The 26,227-nt window shown below is 43.0% G+C and overlaps 1 protein-coding gene across 1 annotated transcript in view; it reads right to left on the reverse strand.

Moving 5' to 3' along the window:
• Positions 1 to 9,652: 9,652 nt before the first annotated feature.
• Positions 9,653 to 26,227, reverse strand: part of LOC311147069 (mesoderm induction early response protein 1-like) — a 51,194-nt gene continuing 34,619 nt past the window's right edge. The window contains exons 7-14 of the mRNA XM_084183687.1: positions 22,845 to 22,917; positions 22,465 to 22,616; positions 21,884 to 21,965; positions 21,555 to 21,649; positions 17,897 to 18,024; positions 16,930 to 17,060; positions 13,487 to 13,577; positions 9,653 to 12,901 (exon numbers count right to left, since the gene is read on the reverse strand). Coding sequence (XP_084039813.1) covers positions 12,631 to 12,901; positions 13,487 to 13,577; positions 16,930 to 17,060; positions 17,897 to 18,024; positions 21,555 to 21,649; positions 21,884 to 21,965; positions 22,465 to 22,616; positions 22,845 to 22,917 — 1,023 coding nt within the window. The 3' untranslated portion in view covers positions 9,653 to 12,630. The remainder of the gene's footprint in view (positions 12,902 to 13,486; positions 13,578 to 16,929; positions 17,061 to 17,896; positions 18,025 to 21,554; positions 21,650 to 21,883; positions 21,966 to 22,464; positions 22,617 to 22,844; positions 22,918 to 26,227) is intronic.

The following is a 26,227-nucleotide window of genomic DNA, read 5'->3' on the forward strand; positions in this document are numbered from 1 at the left end:
ACTCCATATGAATGCCCATGATTTTGGAATGAGATGTTCACTTTTGGTCATGCAGTGTACTTCTGCATCCCACAAGGTGGAGACATTGTAGCAATGTTTATCACTCACAAACCATTGGAAGACAACCCCTCTGACTTAATCATGATGTAGTATTTAGAGAATTTCGGAAACGTCAACAAGTGCAAGTTGAAGGGAAAAACCTTAGAGAATGATAGAGATCTCTAGTGGCCAAAATGCCATTTTAGCATGGGCAGCGCCATCGAGGGCTTCCCCCAAGCTTCCACTATTTTAAGGTAGTCAAAGTACGTGCAGTCAACTGGGTGGGGTTTCCTATGGGTCGTAGCCTCAATGGACGCTATAATGGCACAGATATGAAGATGAGTCCTCTATCTCTATTGGAAACCTTTGCTAAATGCTCACTATCCAAGAATGACAGCATAGGGATGATGGATGGGAGTTCAGCTGTGTTTCTGAAGCTTTTTGATGCAGCATTTTACATACAGCTCGTTTTTAATCATTGTTGTGAACAAATTTAAAGCGTCCTTACCAGTTACAGGTAAGCAGCTGTCGGGCAATGGTTGGACTTAGGAAATGACTGAATTCAGATTGGGGTTGTTAGGCAAATCGGCGTACCAACGTCAATGTAGCTGCATGTGGTGTGGCAGAAATCTGTTTTGCACAGATTTTCATATCAAACCTTGTCCAAAGGTTTTGCTGACCACAGTGTAGAGCAGGGGTCAGCAACAGGCTGGGCAAAACTGTCCTGCAAGTGATTTTGGGGTGGAGGATTTTAGTTTTTGGTCAAAAAATACTGTAAAACCACCTGGAATTCAGCAAAAAATGACTTTAAATTTATGAAATCTATTCCAACAAATAAATCAAGTTACGAAATTATTATTATTTTCAAATACAATCTCTTTTTGGGCTTAGTTGTGGTCAACTTGCAGTCAACTTTATGGTCTGGCCTCACAACCATCCACTCCAACAAAAACCGTCCTGTGGCAGAATAGTAAGTCACCTGTGGCTCAGTTGGTAGAGCATGGCACTTGCAATGCGAGGGTTGTGGGTTTGATTCCCATGGGGGAATCGGTACCAAAATGTATTCACTCACTAGGCCTACTCTAAGTCACTCTGGAGAAGACATTTAGTTGCCTACCCTCTGGTGTAGAGGAACACAACACTGACTGCTTTGAATGTCAAACTTGACATTATAGCCAATCAAAGTACTGAGAGTTTGTGACTGTTGCTAATTTTATCAGGGTAAAATAAGAGTGTTTTTATTGCCAAATAAGGCTGTATTTTATTCCTACATGGGAATTTCCACTGATACTGGCCATAGTAGTTATGATAATACCCTATACCAGGGTTCTTCAATTCCGGTCCTGGAGGGCCGAAACACTTCTGTTTTTTATTTCTACCTGGTAGTTAATTGCACTCACCTGGTGTCCCAGGTCTGAATTAGCCCCTGATTAGAAGGAGAGGATGAAAAACAGAGGTGTTTCGGCCCTCCAGGACCGGAATTGAAGAACCCTGCCCTACACTGTATGTCACACATACATTTTGCTGAAGTCACACATCATTTAATAATTTTTGTTTGCAGATTCCCCTCATCAACATGAAATGAAGAGTTGCTTATAAAATAGAGCCAGAACCAGAACAAATGTACTTTCTTAAAGGGATAGTTCGCCCAAATTACAAAATGACATATTGGAATCCTTACCCTGCAAGCAGTCTATGGACAAGGTATGACAGAAATCCAGGCTTTGGTTTAGTTTCCCTGGCACTGTTTCCACATGCTAAGGGTTTAGCATTTGTGGCACAAATCCCATTCAACTCATGGGACCGATATTAGCATTTTTTCGCACATCACGTTCAAAACATCGATAATTAACTTCGGTGAGCTTCACAATACATTTTGTACACTTTCAGATTATTTGGACATGATGTGCGAAAAATGCTAATATCGGACCTAAACCAAAGCATGGATTTCTGTCATACTTTGTCCATATTTACATTAACATTTTAGTCATTTAGCAGACGCTCTTATCCAGAGCGACTTACAGTTTTAGTGAGTGCATACATTCTCCATAGACTGCTTACAGGGTAAGAAAACCAATGTGTCCGTTTGTAATTTGGGTGAACTATCTCTTTAAGGTAAACATACCTATACTTTGTAGATAAAGTTAGGATAAAATGAAAGATGAATCTCTCATGTGAAGTTTTATTACTTGATTTACTTTATGTTTTTACAGATGCTGGCTACAATAGTAGTTAGTACTAGGAGCTGCTAAGGCAATAGGTGTCATCACATTTTCAGGTTTGGACAGGAGCATCCCAAACAAGGTGAGCTGACGATTCCTTTCTACATCAGCAGCATACTATTATAATCTATTGTACGTATTAATTTTGTAGCTTAAGTTTCCAACTGCATCATATGACATCATTAAAGGTGAAGGGAGCTCAATTTTAGTTTTAATGGCCCTTCTGTTGTTTTGAATTACATACAATCTAAAGTCCAAAACAGTAACTGGTGAAAATGGAAATGGGGAGCCCCAAGCTGTATTCTCTGGGAGTGGAATGTACACTGAGTCTTGCATCAGACAATGAAAACAGTGTGCCTGTTTCAACATTATAATATACAGTACCAGTCAAAAGTTTGGACACAGCTACTCATTCAAGGGTTTTTCTTTATTTTTACTATTTTCTACATTGTAGAATAATAGTAAAGACATCAAAACAATGAAATAACACATATGGAATCATGTAGTAACCAAAAAGGTGTTACACAAATCAAAATACATTTTATATTTGAGATTCTTCAAAGTAGCCACCCTTTCCCTTGATGACAGCTTTACACACTCTTGGCATTCTCTCAACAAGCTTCACCTGGAATGCTTTTCCAACAGTCTTGAAGGAGTTCCCACATATACTGAGCACTTGTTGGCTGCTTTTCCTTCACTCTGCGGTCCAATTCATCCCAAACCATCTCAATTGGGTTGAGGTCGGGTGGTTGTGGAGGCCAGGTCATCTGATGCAGCACTCCATCCCTCTCCTTCTTGGTCAAATAGCCCTTACACAGCCTGGAGGTGTGTTGGGTCATTGTCCTGTTGAAAACCTCCCGAGTGGCGCAGTGGTCTAAGGCACTGCATCGCAGTGCTAGCTGTGCCACTAGAGATCCTGGTTCGAATCCAGGCTCTGCTGTAGCCGGCCGCAACCGGGAGACCAATGGGGCGGCGCACAATTGGCCCAGCGTCGTCCAGGGTAGGGGAGGGAATGGCCGGCAGGGAGGAAGCTCAGTTGGTAGAGCATGGCGTTTGCAACGCCAGGGTTGTGGGTTCGATTCCCACGGGGGGCCAGTATGAAAAAAAGAAAAAAAAAGAATAATGTATGCACTAACTGTAAGTCGCTCTGGATAAGAGCGTCTGCTAAATGACGTAAATGTAAAACAAATTATAGTCCCACTAAGCGCAAACCAGATGGGATGGCGTATCGCTGCAGAATGCTGTGGTAGCCATGCTGGTTAAATGTGCCTTGAATGAATTCTAAATAAATCACAGACAGTGTCACCAGCAAAGCACCCCCACACCATCACACCTCCTCCTCCATGCTTCACGGTGGGAACCACACATGCAGAGATCATCCGTTCACCTACTCTGCGTCCCACAAAGACACAGCGGTTGGAACCAAAAATCTCAAATTTGGACTCATCAGACCAAAGGACAGATTTCCACCGGTCTAATGTCCATTGCTTGTGTTTCTTGGCCCACTCAAGTCTCTTCTTCTTATTGGTGTCCTTTAGTAGTGGTTTCTTTGCAGCAATTCGACCATGAAGGCCTGATTCACGCAGTCTCCTCTGAACAGTTGATGTTGAGATGTCTGTTACTTGAACTCTGTGAAGCATTTATTTGGGCTGCAATTTCTGAGGCTGGTAACTCTAATTAACTTATCTTCTGCAGCAGAGGTAACTCTGGGTCTTCCTTTCCTGTGGTGTTGCTCATGAGAGCCAGTTTCATCATAGCGCTTGATGGTTTTTGCGACTGCACTTGAAGAAACTTTAAAAGTTCTTGAAATTTTCTGGATTTACTGACTTTCATGTCTTAAAGTAATGATGGACTGTCATTTCTCTTTGCTTATTTGAGCTGTTCTTGCCATAATATGGACTTGGTCTTTTACCAAATAGGTATATCTTCTGTATACCACCCCTACCTTGTCACAACACAACTGATAGGCTCAAACGCATTAAGAAGGAAAGAAATTCCACAAATTAACTTTTAACAAGGCACACCTGTTAATTGAAACGCATTCCAGGTGACTACCTCATGAAGCTGGTTGAGGGAATGCCAAGAGTGTGCAAAGCTGTCATCAAGGCAAAGGATGGCTACTTTGAAGAATCTCAAATATAAATTTATTTTGATTTGTTTAACAATTTTTTGGTTACTACATGATTCCATATGTGTTATTTCATAGTTTTGATGTCTTCACTATTATTCTACAATGTAGAAAATAGTAAAAAATTAAGAAAAACCCTGGAATGAGTAGGTGTGTCCAAACGTTTGACTGGTAGTGTATGTCTATAGTATACTTTCTTATTCTGTCTTTGCAGATGTTTCCTTTTCTGTATGTTTGGAATCAGGCGTCAGGACTGACTCAAGTATGACCTCTTTCTTGTTCATTGACAGCGATATTGAATATTCACCACTTTATTTATATGATCAATGCATGTGAAGCATAGAGAACAGTGGTATGATTGTATTTCATGTCCTGGGTATTATGTCCAATGTATGGTGTATTCTCTAATCTCTTCCAGTCTACCCATGTTTACAGTTTTAAGAAGATTCTCTATTTTGTTAACCATTTTGGCTGAGGGAATCATACTGAAGTAAATTCTCTTGAATTGTTAGAAACCAATATTATAATTTCTGAAAATTAGATTACATTAGATGTTTCATTTTGTGGATAACGTTCATTCCCCACAGAAATATATTCTCTGGGCCTATCGAGGCAACAGGGTGTTTGCCATGATCTTTGGGTATTGTTTTTCATTTAAACCAAATGGTACTGTTGTGTAATAACAACAGCTGTTCAACTTTCCCATTGGCTGATACTTAGCATTGCAAAAAGGCAGTAAAAAGTGATCCATTCTATTTCTATAGCCAAGGCATAGTAATATTCATATATTTTATATGTTTATCCTCATTTCACTGGGCTGAATAAACATCTCGGAAATGTTCACTTGTCATTAAAACAGAGAAACCTTAAATGGGAGTGCCACTGGAAGCTGGAGATGGACTATGTAAAACATGTACTGTACAGTGCATTCGGAAAGTGTTCAGACCCGTTGACTTTTTCCACATTTTTTACGTTACAGCATTATTCTAAAATTGATTAAATTATTTTTTTCCACTCATCAATCAACACACAATACCCCCATAATGACAAAGCAGGTTTTTCTAAATTTGTGCAAAATTATTAAAAATCACATTTACATAAGTATTCAGACCCTTTACTCAGTACTTTGCTGAAGCAACTTTGGCAGCGATTACAGCCTCGAGTCTTCTTGGGTATGACGCTACAAGCTTGGCACACCTGTATTTGGGGAGTTTCTCCCATTCTTCTCTGCAGATCCTCTCAAGCTCTGTCAGGTTGGATGGGGAGCGTCACCGCACAGCTATTTTCAGGTCTCTCCCGAGATGTTCGATCAGGTTGAAGTCCTGGCTCTGGCTGGGCCACTCAAGGACATCCAGAGACTTGTCCCGAAGCCACTCCTGCGTTGTCTTGGCTGTGTGCTTAGGGACGTTGTCCTGTTGAGTCTGAGGTCCTGAGCGCTCTGGAGCAGGTTTACATCAAGGATCTCTCTGTACTTTGCTCCGTTCATCTTTCCCTCGATCCTGGCTAGTCCTGCCGCTGAAAAACATCCCCACAGCATGATGCTGCCACCACCATGCTTCACCGTAGGGATGGTGCCAGGTTTCCTCCAGACGTGACGCTTGGCATTCAGGCCAAAGAGTTCAATCTTGGTTTCATCAGACCAGAGAATCTTAGTCTGAGAGTCTTTAGGTGCCTTTTGGCAAACTCCAAGCGGGCTGTCATGTGCCTTTTACTGAGGAGTGGCTTCCGTCTGGCCACTCTACCATAAAGTCCTGATTGGTGGAGTACTGCAGAGATAGTTGTCCTTCTGGAAGGTTCTCCCATCTCCACAGAGTAACTCTGGAGCTCTGTCAGAGTGACCACAGGGTTCTTGGTCACCTCCCTGACCAAGACCCTTCTCCCCCGATTGCTCAGTTTGGCCGGGCGGCCAGCTCTAGGAAGAGTCTTGGTGGTTCCAAACTTCTTCCATTTAAGAATGATGGAGGCCACTGTGTTCTTGGGGACCTTCAATGCTGCAGAAATGTTTTTGTATCCTTTCCCAGATCTGTGCCTCAACACAATCCTGTCTCGGAGCTCTACAGCGAATTCCTTCAACCTCATGGCTTGGTTTTTGCTCTGACATGTACTGTCAACTGTGGTACCTTATATAGACAGGTGTGTGCCTTTCCAAATCATGTCCAATCAATTGAATTTACCACAGGTGGACTCCAAGTAGAAACATCTCAAGGATGATCAATGGAAACAGGATGCACCTGATCTAAATTTCTAATCTCATAGCAAAGGGTCTGAATACTTATGTGTCACGAGAATTTTGTTATCTCAATGGTTGAAGTCAACTACTTCTTAAGTATTTGAATAATTCCCAAAAGGTCTCAACCCTGCAATGGTCAGCCTTTATTCATTGAGAGCGCTCTGCAACAAAATGGTCGTACAATATTTTTATACGCACACGTCAGAAGAGAAATCCCACCCCGCTGTAGGCGGCTGTATTTTTCCACTGTACACATCTTGTAAGTTCACACCTGGGTCTAGCTTATGTGATTTTCCTCTGCTCTCCTGACCATCAGGTCACACACCTTCTTATCATAGTCTACTCCTTGCTCGGGCAGGCTGCATTCTTCAGTTATCGCGTCCTCACAATGTCCTGAAAGCCTTTTCACTCCCCTTTCCCTGTGTGTTTTGGGAACCAGTCTCCTGTTATTTGGTTTCAATCGTTTTGCACTTCTGCTTGCCTAATTACAAGACACAAATACTCTGTTGCTGTGATATAAACACATTTGATTAACTCTCTAAGCTCTAGTCTATTAATTAGTCATACATTATTAGTTTAACTGAGGGTGTGACATTTTAGTCATATCTTACTCACACAATTCTTTATCATTATGTAAATAAGGTATCTGTTTTTTATTTTTAATAAATATGCAAAGATTTCTAAAAACCTGTTTTCGCTTTGTCATTATGGGGTATTGTGTGTAAATTGATGAGGGGAAAAAATTATTTAATCAATTTTAGAATAAGGCTGTAACGTACCAAAATGTGGAAAGCGTCAAGGGGTCTGAATACTTTCCGAATGCACTGTATGTCAAACATTTTAAGGAGGCCACTGTTTAATAATACAATCATAAGACTGGATCAAGTGTTATGGAAGAATTGTGCCTAATCAAGTAAAGTGATTCTAGAGTAACTATGGGCGGAATTAATTCAAAGGCGCGTTGTAGCGCTGTAAAAGTTATTTCCACTTGAGCCGACATCTGCAGCGCTTACCATGAATTAATGCGATCTCCGCAAATGTTGTGGAAAAACGTATGAACATTTCACCACTGTTACCTTGTCCAATGTAAGAATATGACATTAGATTTGTCCTCACATAATTGTGTAAAACTATGTCAGTACATTGTGTCATAAGCCCTGTTTATACCTGGTGCTAATATGCATCCTTTGTCCTGAACTTGTCCACATTCTGATTGCGCCCCATGTTTAGACAGATGGTGATTCAAATATGCATTCTGATTGTGACCAGTTCTTCCTGACCACCTCTGGAGGTAGTCAGGCACACGTTGTTTGGATATCTTACAGTGGGGAAAAAAAGTATTTAGTCAGCCACCAATTGTGCAAGTTCTCCCACTTAAAAAGATGAGAGAGGCCTGTAATTTTCATCATAGGTACACGTCAACTATGACAGACAAAATGAGAATTTTTTTCCCAGAAAATCACATTGTAGGATTTTTTATGAATTTATTTGCAAATTATGGTGGAAAATAAGTATTTGGTCAATAACAAAAGTTTCTCAATACTTTGTTATATACCCTTTGTTGGCAATGACACAGGTCAAACGTTTTCTGTAAGTCTTCACAAGGTTTTCACACACTGTTGCTGGTATTTTGGCCCATTCCTCCATGCAGATCTCCTCTAGAGCAGTGATGTTTTGGGGCTGTCGCTGGGCAACACAGACTTTCAACTCCCTCCAAAGATTTTCTATGGGGTTGAGATCTGGAGACTGGCTAGGCCACTCCAGGACCTTGAAATGCTTCTTACGAAGCCACTCCTTCGTTGCCCGGGCGGTGTGTTTGGGATCATTGTCATGCTGAAAGACCCAGCCACGTTTCATCTTCAATGCCCTTGCTGATGGAAGGAGGTTTTCACTCAATCTCACGATACATGGCCCCATTCATTCTTTCCTTTACACGGATCAGTCGTTCTGGTCCCTTTGCAGAAAAACAGCCCCAAAGCATGATGTTTCCACCCCCATGCTTCACAGTAGGTATGGTGTTCTTTGGATGCAACTCAGCATTCTTTGTCCTCCAAACACGACGAGTTGAGTTTTTACCAAAAAGTTCTATTTTGGTTTCATCTGACCATATGACATTCTCCCAATCCTCTTCTGGATCATCCAAATGCACTATAGCAAACTTCAGACGGGCCTGGACATGTACTGGCTTAAGCAGGGGGACACGTCTGGCACTGCAGGATTTGAGTCCCTGGCGGCGTAGTGTGTTACTGATGGTAGGCTTTGTTACTTTGGTCCCAGCTCTCTGCAGGTCATTCACTAGGTCCCCCCGTGTGGTTCTGGGATTTTTGCTCACCGTTCTTGTGATCATTTTGACCCCACGGGGTGAGATCTTGCGTGGAGCCCCAGATCGAGGGAGATTATCAGTGGTTTTGTATGTCTTCCATTTCCTAATAATTGCTCCCACAGTTGATTTCTTCAAACCAAGCTGCTTACCTATTGCAGATTCAGTCTTCCCAGCCTGGTGCAGGTCTACAATTTTGTTTCTGGTGTCCTTTGACAGCTCTTTGGTCTTGGCCATAGTGGAGTTTGGAGTGTGACTGTTTGAGGTTGTGGACAGGTGTCTTTTATACTGATAACAAGTTCAAACAGGTGCCATTAATACAGGTAACGAGTGGGGGACAGAGGAGCCTCTTAAAGAAGAAGTTACAGGTCTGTGAGAGCCAGAAATCTTGCTTGTTTGTAGGTGACCAAATACTTATTTTCCACCATAATTTGCAAATAAATTCATTAAAAATCCTACAATGTGATTTTCTGGATTTTTTTCCCTCAATTTGTCTGTCATAGTTGACGTGTACCTATGATGAAAATTACAGGCCTCTCATCTTTTTAAGTGGGAGAACTTGCACAATTGGTGGCTGACTAAATACTTTTTTCCCCCACTGTACAAGTGTAGACGGATCTGGACAGTGAAACTATTTAAATCATTATTAAAGTGCCTATTTTGTAGTTAGGGCACACTAAAACATGACATAATACAATACAGAACGTCAGTGTGAATACATTTATTAAATATAGTCACCATTAATCATTCACAGCCAGTCTTGGTATACGCTTCACTTTTATTAATGTTGTCATTTTTGGATGACAACTTACAGCACATAATAAAAAAGAAAATAAAAAACTACTTGAATCAACAATCAACATTATTTTTGAGGCTGTGCTTTAAAGAACAAAAAATAGCTTCTTTTTTTTTCAAACCATTTGTGAATGTAGACCAAAGCAGGAGTAGCCTACAAAGTAAAACTTTGAGAAATTCAAAAAGAAAGCTAACCATAACAAAATTCTCAAAACGATGCGTTACTAAGCCTCCACTAGAACTAATGGAGGTTCTTCACATTGAAGCTTACAGTCAAGGTCTTTCATTAGATTTCCTAATAAGAGCTCGCTTACAGAGGTCATCATTAAAATGTTGCATGTAATGGCAGGTGAGAAGAAACGTTACTGGTACCACATTGTCTCCAATTTCGAAAAGTGTTTTGAACCTAAAAAGACAAGAGTCCCTACACCGCATCTCTCTCTTTTACATGGAATCATTATCAAGCAATCAAACATATTTTGCTGCAAATACATTTCCAAATGCGCTAGGTGAAAAAAATGGGTCTGGGAAATGCTGAGAAATAGGAATGACTACTTTCAGAACAGCTCCACTCGGAACACCTAGGAAAGGAATCCTTAACAAAAGCTTACAAGAAAGACGGTAAAATACAGATTAAAGAGACGGTTATCAAAAAGTGTAAGAAGTGTACACAATAAGAAAATCTATACAAACTTTACACATAAAATCACTGAAGTACTGTCGAGTAAAAACAAGAGACAAACAAAACAATAGGAAAACGCTAAGAAAAATCCAAAAATACAGCATTCTAACCGATGAGTTAAAATACAGGACATCACTGATGTCAGACGCTTTACACAAACCTCGGGGACAGACACTCCCATTGGTTCATTTCTTGCAATTAAAACGTTTCCATGGTCAGGGCTACGTTCAGTACGGAAAAAAACATACTGCAACGTTCAATTAAATGGAAACGGTGCTGTTCTGAACGGCCGGTTCAAAGAGGGGAACACCGTCAGCATGGCCGCTGCCCGTTAAATACGTCATCCATTGCTTCAAGCCACACCCACCAAACGTACCTCAAAGTCCATTCAAGAACGTTGGAATGTTTTGGGGAAACGTGTCGTTCAGTACAAACCGTTACGCAACGTAGCAAATGTTTAATCGAACTGAACGCACCCCAGGTTTCAAATAAGCAATGATGTCATGCAGCAGTGTTGCTTTATCCACTCGATATCAACAAAGAAAGAAAACAAAAGGATGAAAGTGCAACATAAGCCCCGTTTATACCTGGTTCTCAGATCACAATCAGTCCATTGTCGTGATTTTTTTATTTTAACCCTTATTTTACCAGGTAAGTTGACTGAGAGCACATTCTCATTTACAGCAACGACCTGGGGAATAGTTACAGGGGAGAGGAAGATGAATGAGCCAATTGGAAGCTGGGGATGATTAGGTGGCCATGATGGTATGAGGGCCAGATTGGGAATTTAGCCAGGACACCGGGGTTAACACCCCTACTCTTACAATAAGTGTCATGGGATCTTTAGTGAGCACAGAGTCAGGACACCCATTTAACGTCCCTTCTGAAAGACAGCACCCTACACAGGGCAATGTCCCCAATCACTGCCCTGGGGCGTTTGGATCTTTTTTTAGACCAGAGGAAATAGTACCTCCAACTGGCCCTCCAACAGCACTTCCAGCAGCATCTGGTCTCCCATCCAGGGACCAACCAGGACTAACCCTGCTTAGCTTCAAAGGTAAGTTAGCAGTGGGATGCAGGGTGGTATGCTGTGATCTTGTCCACATTCTAATTGTGCCAACATTTTTAGACAGTTGCAGACGATTAAAAGATAGATTGTGATCAGATGTTCCTGACCACCTCCGGAGGTAGTCAGGCATGCATTGTGTTTGGATATCTTACAAGTGTAGACAGATCTGGACAGTGAAAACATTTAAAATCATTATTCCGCCTTCTAAATCATTGACAGGTGGCACCATTGACTTATGGTAAATATTTTTTTGAAAGAATATCCGTTAAATCATTTGCATACAGCGAGGGACCAGGAAATCTGGTCACAACGCGGACACAGTGGACGGATTAGAGACACATTTTTGTGTAGATGCATATCTGAAAATGTGGGCACAATCAGAATGTGGACAAGATCAGAACAAAGATCGCATGTTAGCGTCAGGTATAAACAAGGCTTTAGCGAGCCTGCAACAGCACCAATCTGCCTGCCTATCGATCGTCCTGTCGAAGACCTAGATCCCTCAACATACAACACTGCCCCTTCGATTTCTTTATTTCAAATGGCATGGACAGCAAAATACCCATCAGTACATTTATTTAAAAAATATATAAATATTTTTTCACGTAAAAAAATACCACAGCCGATTTTTATGCTAATACAAATAGGAAGAAAAATACATTTTCTTAGCGTAAAATTTTTTCGAGATCGGTCTCTCCAGAAAAGGTGAAAAAGCAGAATGAGTAGAAGAATCAGTATGAATTGTTGTGCGGTGGTAGCAGTAATAGTAGGTAGGGGGAAGGGAGGGGTTCAAGAGCTGTGGTACTTTGGATGTGTGGAGCGTTGGAGGTTTTGCTGGATGGGGGATGAGGCAGGGCTATATGTTGCGCCCCTTTACAATCAGGCCGCTGCCCTCCCTCCGTTTGCTGGTGTGGCCCAGCCGGGTTTGGTTGGTTGGTATGGGTCGTATTCTCTAGGCACCAAACGGAAGAAAAAAAACAGACAAACATGGATGGACTACCTGAACTTGTCCAATAAGAAAATCTAGTTTTAGTTTTCCGTTGCAAAACATTTTGCTGCGATGTGCACTAATGAATACAACCATGTTGTTTTTTTTTAGGTTTGGTTCTGTGCACTTTGACCTCTCGGAGAAGGGGTCATCATTATCATTCGTCCTCTTGCTGGAGGGTCGTCACTGTTCTGGAGGGTTCCGGCTCGCTTTGTTCCGGTGACTCTGCCTCTGTCCGGCACCTCTTGGCCGGCATGTCATAGAGGGGCGCGTCTTCGCCGTCATAGTGACCGTTACCACAATGGGGCTCCAGGGAGCCGTTCCTGTCGTGGCTGGGAGCGGTGGCCACTGCATCGCAGCCGTTGGACTTATTGTCCGAGGTGGTGGGAGGAGGGAGAGCATCCAGAGAGGGGTGGAGGGCAGTGGGAGGAGGGAGAGCATCCAGAGAGGGGTGGAGGGCAGTGGGAAGAGGGAGAGCCTCCAGAGAGGGGTGGAGGGCAGTGGGAGGAGGGAGAGCCTCCAGAGAGGGGTGGAGGGCAGTGGGAGGAGGGAGAGCATCCAGAGAGGGGTGGAGGGCAGTGGGAGGAGGGAGAGCCTCCAGAGAGGGGTGGGGGGCAGTGGGAGGAGGGAGAGCATCCAGAGAGGGGTGGAGGGCAGTGGGAGGAGGGAGAGCCTCCAGAGAGGGGTGGAGGGCAGTGGGAGGAGGGAGAGCCTCCAGAGAGGGGTGGAGGGCAGTGGGAGGAGGGAGAGCCTCCAGAGAGGGTTGGGGGGCAGTGGGAGGAGGGAGAGCCTCCAGAGAGGGGTGGAGGGCAGTGGGAGGAGGGAGAGCCTCCAGAGAGGGGTGGGGGGCAGTGGGAGGAGGGAGAGCATCCAGAGAGGGGTGGGGGGCAGTGGGAGGAGGGAGAGCCTCCAGAGAGGGGTGGGGGGCAGTGGGAGGAGGGAGAGCCTCCAGAGAGGGGTGGAGGGCAGTGGGAGGAGGGAGAGCCTCCAGAGAGGGGTGGGGGGCAGTGGGCCCGTTGAACTGGACGGATTCTGCTTTGACTTCATTTGCCACCGTGGATGATTGGGAACCTTCTCCTGAGCCCGAGTTGTGACTCACTAAACCTGTTGGAGGAAAGATAAAGAGTTGTGACTCACTAAACCTGTTGGAGGAAAGATAAACCGAGTGAGCTGAGACGTCATGAAACATGTAAGGTACTAACAATATAGGGGCACACAAGGGTCTCCACAAGAATTCACATGAGATATGTTTTCTCAGTCATTGTAACAGCATTTCATGTCCAGTTGAAGTCGGAAGTTTACATACACCTTAGCCAAATACATTTAAACTCAGTTTTTCACAATTCCTGACATTTAATCCTAGTAAAAATTCCCTGTCTTAGGTCAGTTAGGATCACCACTTTATTTTAAGAATGTGAAATGTCAGAATAATAGTAGAGAGAATTATTTATTATTTATCTTTCATCACATTCCCAGTGGGTCAGAAGTTTACATACACTCAATTAGTATTTGGTAGCATTGCCTTTAAATTGTTTAACTGGATCAAACGTTTTGGGTAGCCTTCCACAAGCTTCCCACAATAAGTTGGGTGAATTTTGGCCCATTCCTCCTGACAGAGCTGGTGTAACTGAGTCAGGTTTCCAGGCCTCCTTGCTCGCACACGCTTTTTCAGTTCTCCCCACAAATGTTCTATAGGATTGAGGTCAGGGCTTTGTGATGGCCACTCCAATACCTTGCTTGGGGTCATTGTCCATTTGGAAGACCCATTTGCGACCAAACTAACTTCCTGACTGATGTCTTGAGATGTTGCTTCAATATATCCACATCATTTTCCTTCCTCATGATGCCATCTATTTTGTGAAGTGCACCAGTCCCTCCTGCAGCAAAGCATCGCCACAGCATGATGCTGCCACCCCCGTGCTTCACGGTTGGGATGGTGTTCTTCGGCTTGCAAGCCCCCCCCCCCCTTTCCTCCAAACATAACGATGGTCATTATGGCCAAACAGTTCTATTTTTGTTTCATCAGACCAGAGGACATTTCTCCAAAAAGTAAGATCTTTGTCCCCATGTGCAGTTGCAAACCGTAGTCTGGCTTTTTTTATGGCGGTTTTGGAGCAGTGGCTTCTTCCTTGCTGAGGTGCCTTTCAGGTACAGTGGGGAAAAAAGTATTTAGTCAGCCACCAATTGTGCAAGTTCTCCCACTTAAAAAGATGAGAGAGGCCTGTAATTTTCATCATAGGTACACGTCAACTATGACAGACAAAATGAGATTTTTTTTTCCAGAAAATCACATTGTAGGATTTTTTATGAATTTATTTGCAAATTATGGTGGAAAATAAGTATTTGGTCAATAACAAAAGTTTCTCAATACTTTGTTATATACCCTTTTTTGGCAATGCCACAGGTCAAACGTTTTCTGTAAGTCTTCACAAGGTTTTCACACACTGTTGCTGGTATTTTGGCCCATTCCTCCATGCAGATCTCCTCTAGAGCAGTGATGTTTTGGGGCTGTCGCTGGGCAACACGGACTTTCAACTCCCTCCAAAGATTTTCTATGGGGTTGAGATCTGGAGACTGGCTAGGCCACTCCAGGACCTTGAAATGCTTCTTAAGAAGCCACTCCTTCGTTGCCCGGGCGGTGTGTTTGGGATCATTGTCATGCTGAAAGACCCAGCCACGTTTCATCTTCAATGCCCTTGCTGATGGAAGGAGGTTTTCACTCATAATCTCACGCTACATGGCCCATTCATTCTTTCCTTTACACGGATCAGTCGTCCTGGTCCCTTTGCAGAAAAACAGCCCCAAAGCATGATGTTTCCACCCCCATGCTTCACAGTAGGTATGGTGTTCTTTGGATGCAACTCAGCATTCTTTGTCCTCCAAACACGACGAGTTGAGTTTTTACCAAAAAGTTATATTTTGGTTTCATCTGACCATATGACATTCTCCCAATCCTCTTCTGGATCATCCAAATGCACTCTAGCAAACTTCAGACGGGCCTGGCTTAAGCAGGGGGACACGTCTGGCACTGCAAGATTTGAGTCCCTGGCGGTGTAGTGTGTTACTGATGGTAGGCTTTGTTACTTTGGTCCCAGCTCTCTGCAGGTCATTCACTAGGTCCCCCCGTGTGGTTCTGGGATTTTTGCTCACCGTTCTTGTGATCATTTTGACCCCACGGGGTGAGATCTTGCGTGGAGCCCCAGATCGAGATAGATTATCAGTGGTCTTGTATGTCTTCCATTTCCTAATAATTGCTCCCACAGTTGATTTCTTCAAACCAAGCTGCTTACCTATTACAGATTCAGTCTTCCCAGCCTGGTGCAGGTCTACAATTTTGTTTCTGGTGTCCTTTGACAGCTCTTTGGTCTTGGCCATAGTGGAGTTTGGAGTGTGACTGTTTGAGGTTGTGAACAGGTGTCTTTTATACTGATAACAAGTTCAAACAGGTGCCATTAATACAGGTAACGAGTGGAGGACAGAGGAGCCTCTTAAAGAAGAAGTTACAGGTCTGTGAGAGCCAGAAATCTTGCTTGTTTGTAGTTGACCAAATACTTATTTTCCACCATAATTTGCAAATAAATTCATAAAAAATCCTACAATGTGATTTTCTGGAGAAAAACATTCTCAATTTGTCTGTCATAGTTGATGTGTACCTATGATGAAAATTACAGGCTTCTGAAATCTTTTTAAGTGGGAGAACTTGCACAATTGGTGGCTGACTAAATACTTTTTTTCCCCACTGTATGTCGATATAGGACTCGTATTACTGTGGATATAGATACTTTTTACCTGTTTCCTCCAGCATCTTCACAAGGTCCTTTGCTTTTGTTCTGGGATTGATTTGCACTTTTCGCACCAAAGTACGTTCATCTCTAGGAGACAGATCGCGTCTCCTTCCTGAGCGGTATGACGGCTGCGTGGTCCCATGGTGTTTATACTTGCGTACACATTTTTTTCTGAGGTCTTGGCTGATTTCTTTTGATTTTCCTATGACGTCAAGCAAAGAGGCACTGCGTTTGAAGGTAGGCCTTGAAATACATCCACAGGTACACCTCCAATTGACTCAAATTATGTCAATTAGACTATCACAAGCTTCTAAAGCCATGACATCATTTTCTGGAATTTTCCAAGCTGTTTAAACGGCACAGTCAACTTAGTGTATGTACATTTCTGACCCACTGGAATTGTGATACAGTGAATTATAAATTAAATAATCTGTCTGTAAACAGTTGTTGGGAAAATTACTTGTGTCATGCACAAAGTAGATGTCCTAACCGACTTCCCAAAACTATAGTTTGTTAACAAGAAATTTGTGGAGTGGTTGAAAAACGAGTTTTAATGACACCAACCTAAGTGTATTTAAACTTCCGACTTCAACTGTAGCTACTTTAATTTATGTTCCCTGAGTGTATTTCTCCCTTCCACAATCGCTCAGGGTTTGTGTGTGTTCCCTTACCGTTGTGGTTGATGCTGCCGTCCTCCCTCTCAGAGTGGCTGGTGCTGCTGTTGGAGGTGGTGGGAGGGGGCGAGGCCGCCCGGCTGGACGTGGCGCTCTCTGTCTCGTCCAGCAGCCGGTCCATGTAGTCCCTGAGACACACAGGGATAAAAAATACCAACCTGTCAGCACTGACTACAGCCTACCAGTTTAGCACTTACACTAATCACACCACATGTATACCCTTTTCACAACACTGAGCCATACTGGGCGGGCCTGGTTACGCCTCCAGGATCATGTGAAAAGAAACGTCCAGGACCGCATAGTACAGATCAGCTTGGGAAGATTGTGATAAAAGGGTATTAGATTCACACCCCTAGAACATAATGTCAACAGTAGGTATGGTTCACAAAACAAAGGTGATCACACATTGAGTGTGTATTAGTCACAGGGAATACCCATTCATGACAAGTTACATTTCATTGACTATAATCTTTTCGTTTCATGTTTAAAGAGGCAATCAGCAGTTGCTACATCGATTTTTGGACCTATAAATTAATGATATGTACCCATTGATTCTTGAAGAATATAATATATGTTCAACTGTCGTACCCCATCAGAACCCCAAATATAAGCTTGTTTTACTCCAATGTTTGTAAACAAAGTAAATGTAAACAAACACTGTATAGCCTCAAAACATGGTTCAAACTATAATGTTGATATAATGGATGGTCAGTCCTTGCATCCATAGCTCTGTCTATGAATTTGAGAGTGGTTACATCTCTTCAGCCCCATCCCTCAGCTTTTAATTATTTATATTTTTCTCTACTGCTGATTGCCGCTTTAAAATACATTTCAAATCAGGTAAGCAAAAATCTATAATAAATAATTTTTATATATATAGAAAAAATGTTTGTATAAACACAACACATTTGTTGACTTAATTGAATATTCAAAACAATTCACTTGGTCTGGTGAAAATACTTACGTGACACCAGGGTGAAGGCTGTATTTCCTTTTCCCCAGCCTGCTTTGCTGTGCAAAGAAATCATAACGCTCAGACTTCTTCCACATGTAATAAAAGGCCACACATTCTCCTACTGACCTAGTTCTCACCTGAAAAATGTAATATCAGCAGACAACGAGATAGCCATTATTACCATCGCTTTCCACAGTTGGACTCAATTCAATTTCAACCCCCCCAGTCAAGTCTACAAGGGATGAGTAGAAATGCAATTTGTGAAGAAAAATAAAATAAATGCCTTGTGGAAAAAGTAGGAGTAGCTTTTCAATTCATGAACTGAATTTCAATTCCTCACGAGAGTTGGAGGTTAAAATGGAACTGACCCCAACCCTGATCGTTTCAAAACACATGAGATGTTAAATCAACATGAAGATAAATATTCTGAAAATAAACATACTTTTTAAATCAGATACCGTTTGTATTAAATATAATCTGATACATAATACAGTGCTTCCCCTAGGATTCTTTTCAGCAGCGGTGGCAAAGTTAGCAGGGGGAGGGGGACAACTTGGCAGTAGGCATGGCCAATGGTGTGGTCTTGCTGTTCTAAAGCTAATTTCCTGCAATTCTACACATTTTGCCATGGGCGGAGAGTGTGCATTCGGAAAGTTTTTATTTTTTTGCATTAATGTACAGTGAGGGAAAAAAGTATTTGATCCCCTGCTGATTTTGTACGTTTGCCCACTGACAAAGAAATGATCAGTCTATAATTTTAATGGTAGGTTTATTTGAACAGTGAGAGACGGAATAACAACAAAAAAATCCAGAAAAACGCATGTCAAAAATGTTATAAATTGATTTGCATTTTAATGAGGGAAATAAGTATTTGACCCCCTCTCAATCAGAAAGATTTCTGGCTCCCAGGTGTCTTTTATGCAGGTAATGAGCTGAGATTAGGAGCACACTCTTAAAGGGAGTGCTCCTAATCTCAGTTTGGTCCCTGTATAAAAGACACCTGTCCACAGAAGCAATCAATCAATCAGATTCCAAACGCTCCACCATGGCCAAGAACAAAGAGCTCTCCAAGGATGTCAGGGACAAGATTGTAGACCTACACAAGGCTGGAATGGGCTACAAGACCATCGCCAAGCAGCTAGGTGAGAAGGTGACAACAGTTGGTGCGATTATTTGCAAATGGAAGAAACACAAAATAACTGTCAATCTCCCTCGGCCTGGGGCTCCATGCAAGTTCTCACCTTGTGGAGTTGCAATGATCATGAGAACGGTGAGGAATCAGCCCAGAACTACACGGGAGGATCTTGTCAATGATCTCAAGGAAGCTGGGACCATAGTCACCAAGAAAACAATTGGTAACATACTACGCCGTGAAGGACTGAAATCCTGCAGCGCCCGCAAGGTCCCCCTGCTCAAGAAAGCACATATACAGGCCCGTCTGAAGTTTACCAATTAACATCTGAATGATTCAGAGGAGAACTGGGTGAAAGTGTTGTGGTCAGATGAGACCAAAATGGAGCTCTTTGGCATCAACTCAACTCGCCGTGTTTGGAGGAGGAGGAATGCTGCCTATGACCCCAAGAACACCATCCCCACCGTGAAACATGGAGGTGGAAACATTATGCTTTGGGGGTGTTTTTCTGCTAAGGGGACAGGACAACTTCACCGCATCAAAGGGACGATGGACAGGGCCATGTACCGTCAAATCTTGGGTGAGAACCTCCTTCCCTCAGCCAGGGCATTGAAAATGGGTCGTGGATGGGTATTCCAGCATGACAATGACCCAAAACACACGGCCAAGGCAACAAAGGAGTGGCTCAAGAAGAAGCACATTAAGGTCCTGGAGTGGCCTAGCCAGTCTCCAGACCTTAATCCCATAGAAAATCTGTGGAGGGAGCTGAAGGTTCGAGTTGCCAAACATCAGCCTCGAAACCTTAATGACTTGGAGAAGATCTGCAAAGAGGAGTGGGACAAAATCCCTCCTGAGATATGTGCAAACCTGGTGGCCAACTACAAGAAATGTCTGACCTCTGTGATTGCCAACAAGGATTTTGCCACCAAGTACTAAGTCATGTTTTGCAGAGGGGTCAAATACTTATTTCCCTCATTAAAATGCAAATCAATTTATAATATTTTTGACAGGCATTTTTGTTATTCTGTCTCTCACTGTTCAAATAAACCTACCATTAAAATTATAGACTGATCATGTCGTCAGTGGGCTAACGTACAAAATCAGCAGGGGATCAAATACTTTATTCCCTCACTGTATAATAAGTTCAAACCTGAAATATCACATTTACATAAGTATTCAGACCCTTTATTCAGTACTTTGTTGAAGCACCTTTGGCAGCGATTACAGCCTCGAGTCTTCTTGGGTATGATGCTACAAGCTTGGCACACCTGTATTTGGGGAGTTTCTCCCATTCTTCTCTGCAGATCCTCTCAAGCTCTGTCAGGTTGGATGGGGAGCGTCGCTGCACAGCTATTTTCAGGTCTCTCCAGAGATGTTCGATCAGGTTCAAGTCCGGGCTCTGGCTGGGCCACTCAAGGACATTAAGTGACTTGTCCCGAAGCCACTCTTGCATTGTCTTGGCTGTGTGCTTAGGGTCGTTGTCCTGTTGGAAGGTGAACCTTCGCACCAGTCTGAGGTCCTGAGCGCTCTGGAGCAGGTTTTCATCATGGATCTCTCTGTACTTTGCTCCGTTCAGCTTTCCTTCAAGCCTGACTAGTCTTCCAGTCCCTGCTGCTGAAAAACATCCCCATAGCATGATGCTGCCCCCACCATGCTTCACCGTAGGGATGGTGCCAGGTTTCCTCCAGACGTGACGCTTGGCATTCAGGCCAGAGAATCTTGTTTCTCATAGTCTGAGAGTCCTTTAGGTGCCTTTTTAGCAAACTCCAAGTGGGCTGTCATGTGCATTTTACTGAGGAGTGGCTTCTGTCTGGCCACTCTACCATAAAGGCCTGATTGGTGGAGTGCTGCGGAGATGATTGTCCTTCTGGAAGGTTCTCCCATCTCCACAGAGGAACTCTGGAGCTCTGTCAGAGTGACCATCGGGTTCTTGGTCACCTCCCTGACCAAGGCCCTTCTCCCCCGATTGCTCAGTTTGGCCGGGCGGCCAGCTCTAGGAAGAGTCTTGGTGGTACCAAACTTCTTCCATTTAAGAATGATGGAGGCCACTGTGTTCTTGGGGACCTTCAATGCTGCAGAATGTTTTTGGTACCCTTCCCCAGATCTGTGCCTCAACACAATCCTGTCTCGGAGCTCTACGGACAATTCCTTCGACCTCATGGCTTGGTTTTTTGCTCTGACATGCACTGTCAACTGTGGGACCTTATATAGACAGGTGTTTGCCTTTCCAAATCATGTTCAATCACCACTAAATAAGCTTTTTTTTTTTATCTGCACAAATGTATAAAAACCTATTGTTGCTTTGTCATTATGGGTTATTGTGTGTAGATTGATGAGGAATTGTATTTATTTATTCAATTTTAGACTAAGGCTGTAATGTACCAAAATGTGGAAAAAGTCAAGGGGTCTGAATACTTTCCCAATGCACTGTATGTTTTACATATATTTTGGAGTGGCAGCAATGATTTAGCAGCGGAGACCCGCCACTGCTAAATTAATATAGGGGAAGCGCTGTATAAGATCGACATAGCTTACCTTGTTGGCTTGTATTGAATGAAAGTCTTTCCCATAACCTTTTAGTCCTTGCTCAAAATATCTACATTCTTCTTCTGTCCACACAGACAGCTCTTCTGTGACAGAGGGGAAAGGGTTAAGTATCATGACAACTGCTGCATTCAAATAAAATATAATTAAACTACGAACATGTTACAGGTCCTAGGCATGGGACGCCATTCAACAACACACAGACACAAGCCAGGACCCAAGTAAGTCAAGGACAGCCTTTATAATATTGAGAGAAAATATGGCAGATATTTGAGTGAAATCAAGACAGAAAGCCTAAACCATTTCACTGCAGGTCTTACCTCTAGCTACCTTCACATTAAACTTCAGTCTTCTTAAAGCTTCCTCTGTGTCAAATTCACACTTGACCAACTCATAAAGCGCCTGTTGAAAGACAACATTGAGACTGTAAAGAAGATGGTTACAGACAAAAGTACATACTACAGTCTTTATAGTATACATTTTGAAAACAGTGAAATGTGGAGGTACTACTTGAACATATAAAAACAAATAACACCTAACTCTCGAAGTCATCCTGACTTCAGAGTCTGGAATGGCTCTTTGATAATGCGGCACAATGCGTCAACATTGAAGGGGGCTGTGCTTCTACTGGTCTTTCTGTGTCTTTCTCACTCGAACACCCACAGCCACACAAAGACCCCGAGCGCCACCCTCTTCCATTACAATGGTTGGATTTTCAAATTCAAACAACGAGTTCTCAAACCTCAGAGTAAAAAACTAACATTTGAGAGAACCAATCAAACCCGTCGCACAATTTCCAAGCTAATATTGCATTAACAAACGGCCTCCAGGCTACCTGAAGACAACCCTGGAAGCCAGTCTGTTTGAACACTAATCTGTTCGACTGGGGTGGTCTTCATACCTGCTCATTGTCTTTGATATGGGATCCCTCAGGAATGGCATCCACTCCCTTCTCCTCTCCTGTTCGTTTTGACGCCTCAGTCAGAAACTCCACAACCTTGCCCTCGGGAAGGAACTCGGGGTCCCATAAAAGCTGGTCATCGTTTTCATATACTGGAAGGAGAGAGAGAAGAGAGAAAAAAGAGAGAGGAGAGAAAGAGGAGAAAGGAGAGAGAAGAGAAAGGAGAGAGATCGAGGAGAAAGGAGAGAGATCGAGGAGAAAGGAGAGAGAAATCGGGAAAGAAAGAAGAGAGAAAGTCATTTTATTTCCTATTTACCTCTGTGTGATTGGAAGATATTTAACTTGAACTTAATTAGCGCATCGCAAACAGAATGCTTTACCTTTCTCATAGTCTTGATATTTACAAAGGCCAGGGGGCGTTTCAGCCTGATACATGGACCCAACCATGATTTCCTGTCCAGATCAAAACAAAAACATTATTTAGTTTCACAAATCAAAAGTGTGCTTCAAATTAATAGCATGTCTTTAAGGTTTGAGACCCGTCATTCAGGGCAGAGCCCCAACTGTTTAGCTATAAAAAAATAAAAAATAAGAATCCCTTGAGTTAATAAAGCCGCATACAAACATGGTCTCGAGTAAGGCAGCTCCAAAATGCAGGTGTTTCAGCCTAGCTCAGTGCTTTCTGTGGTGGAGGGGCAGCCAGCGAAAGCACAGAGCGTAGGCGTTGGTCATCTTCTCTAGTTGCGCCGTAATTGGCTCAATGTTCATTGGGACACTACGTCACTGCAGAATCTAAAGGGAGAGCTAGAAAGTTCAAGCCCCCTTGGTTGCCGCCATAGATTTACATTAGAAGTGCCTGTCCAAGAAGGCTCAACGTCATAGGCCACAGATAAAAATACATAAAATCACGTTATAACTACCGTAGCGTTGATTGGACTGGTCATGTCAACATCATACTTTCAAAATCTTAGCTAGCAAGCTAAACAAGCAGTCATCATCATGAATCACGTCGACAATCTATGGCAAATCCTTACTGGAATTATATACTGAAAAAAATATATGAATGCAACATGCAACAATTTCAACGATTTTACTGAGTTACAGTTCATATAAGGAAATCAGTCATTTGAAATAAATAAATTAGGCCCTAAGCTATGGATTTCACATGACTGGGCAGGGGTGCAGCCATGTGTGTGCCTGGGAGGACATGGGCCCACCCACTGGGGAGCCAGGCCCAGCCAATCAGAATGAGTTTTTCGCCAACAAAAAGGGCTTTATTACAGACAGAAATACTCCTCAGTTTCATCAGCTGTCCAGGTGGCTGGTCTCAGACGATTCCGCAGATGAAGAAGCCAGATGTGGAGGTCCTGGGCTGTTGTGGTTCCACGTGGTCTGCAGTTGTGAGGCCATTTGGATTTACTGCCAAGTTCTCTAAAACGACATTGGAGGCGGCTTATGGTAGAGAAATGAACATTCAATTCTCTGGCAACAGCTCTGATGGACATTCCTGCAGTCAGCATGCCAATTGCACGCTCACTCAAAACTTGAGACATCTGTGGCATTGTGTTGTGTGACAAAACTGCACATTTTAGAGTGACATTTTATTGTCCCCAGCACAAGGTGCACTTGTGTAATGATCATGCTGTTTAATCAGCTTCTTGATATGCCACACCATTCAGGTGGATGGATTACCTTGACAAAGGAGAAATTATCACTAACAGGGATGTAAACAAATTTGTGCACAAAATTTGAGAGAAATAAGCTTTTTGTGCGTATGGAACATTTCTGGGATCTTTTATTTCAGCTCCTGAAACATGGGACCAACACTTTACATGTTGCATTTATATTTTTGTTCAGTATAGATAAAACATCTCAGTGCTTATCGGCCATAAACATTACACAACGGTTTCCGAGCTGGTCATGGGTAAACCTCAGCCACGCTCAAGGTCCTAAACGATATTATAACCGCGATCGATAATAGACAGTACTGTGCAGCCGTCTTCATCGACCTGGCCAAGGCTTTCGACTCTGTCAACCACCGAATTCTTATTGGCAGACTAAATAGCCTTGGTTTCTCAAATGACTGCCTCGCCTGGTTCACCAACTACTTCTCAGATAGAGTTCAATGTGTCAAATCGGAGGGCCTGTTGTCTGGACCTAAGGCAGTCTCTATGGGGGTGCCACAGGGTTCAATTCTTGGGCCAACCCTTTTCTCCGTGTATATCAATGATGTCGCTCTTGCTGCTGGTGACTCTCAGATCCACCTCTACGCAGACGACACCATTTGGCCCTTCATTGGACACTGTGTTAACAAACCTCCAAACGAGCTTCAATGCCATACAACACTCCTTCCGTAGCCTCCAACTGCTCTTAAACACTAGTAAAACTAAATGCATGCTCTTCAATCGAACGCTGCTGGCACCCGCCCACCCGACTAGATTCACTACTCTCGACGGGTCTGACAACTACAAATACCTAGGTGTCTGGTTAGACTGTACACTATCCTTCCAGACTCACATTAAGCATCTCCAATCCAAAGTTAAATCTAGAATCGGCTTCCTATTTCGCAACAAAGCCTCCTTCACTCATGCTGCCAAACATGCCCTCGTAAAACGGACTATCCTACCGATCCTTGACTTCGGCGATGTAATTTACAAAATAGCCTCCAACACTCTACTCAGCAAATTGGATGTAGTCTATCACAGTGCCATCCGTTTTGTCACCAAAGCCCCATATACTACCCACCACTGTGACCTGTACGCTCTTGTTGGCTGGTCCTCACTACATATTCGTCGCCAAACCCACTGGCTCCAGGCCATCTACAAATCACTGCTAGGCAAATCCCCGCCATATCTTAGCTCATTGGTCACCATAGCAACTCCCACCCGTAGTATGCGCTCCAGCAGGTATATCTCACTGGTCATACCCAAAGCCAACACCTCCTTTGGCCGCCATTCCTTCCAGTTCTCTGCTGCCAATGACTGGAACGAACTGCAAAAATCTCTGAAGCTGGAGACTCATCTCCCTCACTAACTTTAAGCATCAGTTGTCAGAGCACCTTACCGATCACTGCACCTGTACACAGCCCATCTGAAATTAGCCCACCCAACTACCTTATCCCCATATTGTTATTTATTTTGCTCATTTGCACCCCAGTATCTCTATTTGCACATCATCTCTTGCACATCTATCATTCCAGTGTTAATACTAATTGTAATTATTTTGCACTATGGCCTATTTATTGCCTTACCTCCATAACTTGCTACATTTGCACATACTGTATACAGTGAGGGGGAAAAGTATTTGATCCCCTGCTGATTTTGTATGTTTGCCCACTGACAAAGACATGATCAGTCTATAATTTTAAAATGGTAGGTTTATTTGAACAGTGAGAGACAGAATAACAAAAAAATACAGAAAAACGCATGTCAAAAATGTTATAAATTGATTTGCACGTTAAAGTGGGAAATAAGTATTTGACCCCTCTGCAAAACATGACTTAGTACTTGGTGGCAAAACCCTTGTTGGCAATCATAGAGGTCAGATGTTTCTTGTAGTTGGCCACCAGGTTTGCACACATCTCATGAGGGATTTTGTTCCACTCCTCTTTGCAGATCTTCTCCAAGTCATTAAGGTATCGAGGCTGACGTTTGAAAACTCGAACCTTCAGCTCCCTCCACAGATTTTCTATGGGATTAAGGTCTGGAGACTGGCTAGGCCACCCCAGGACCTTAATGTGCTTCTTCTTGAGCCACTCCTTTGT

Source organism: Coregonus lavaretus (genome assembly GCF_964263955.1).
Source record: "Coregonus lavaretus genome assembly, chromosome: 19".
NCBI lineage: Eukaryota > Metazoa > Chordata > Actinopteri > Salmoniformes > Salmonidae > Coregonus > Coregonus lavaretus.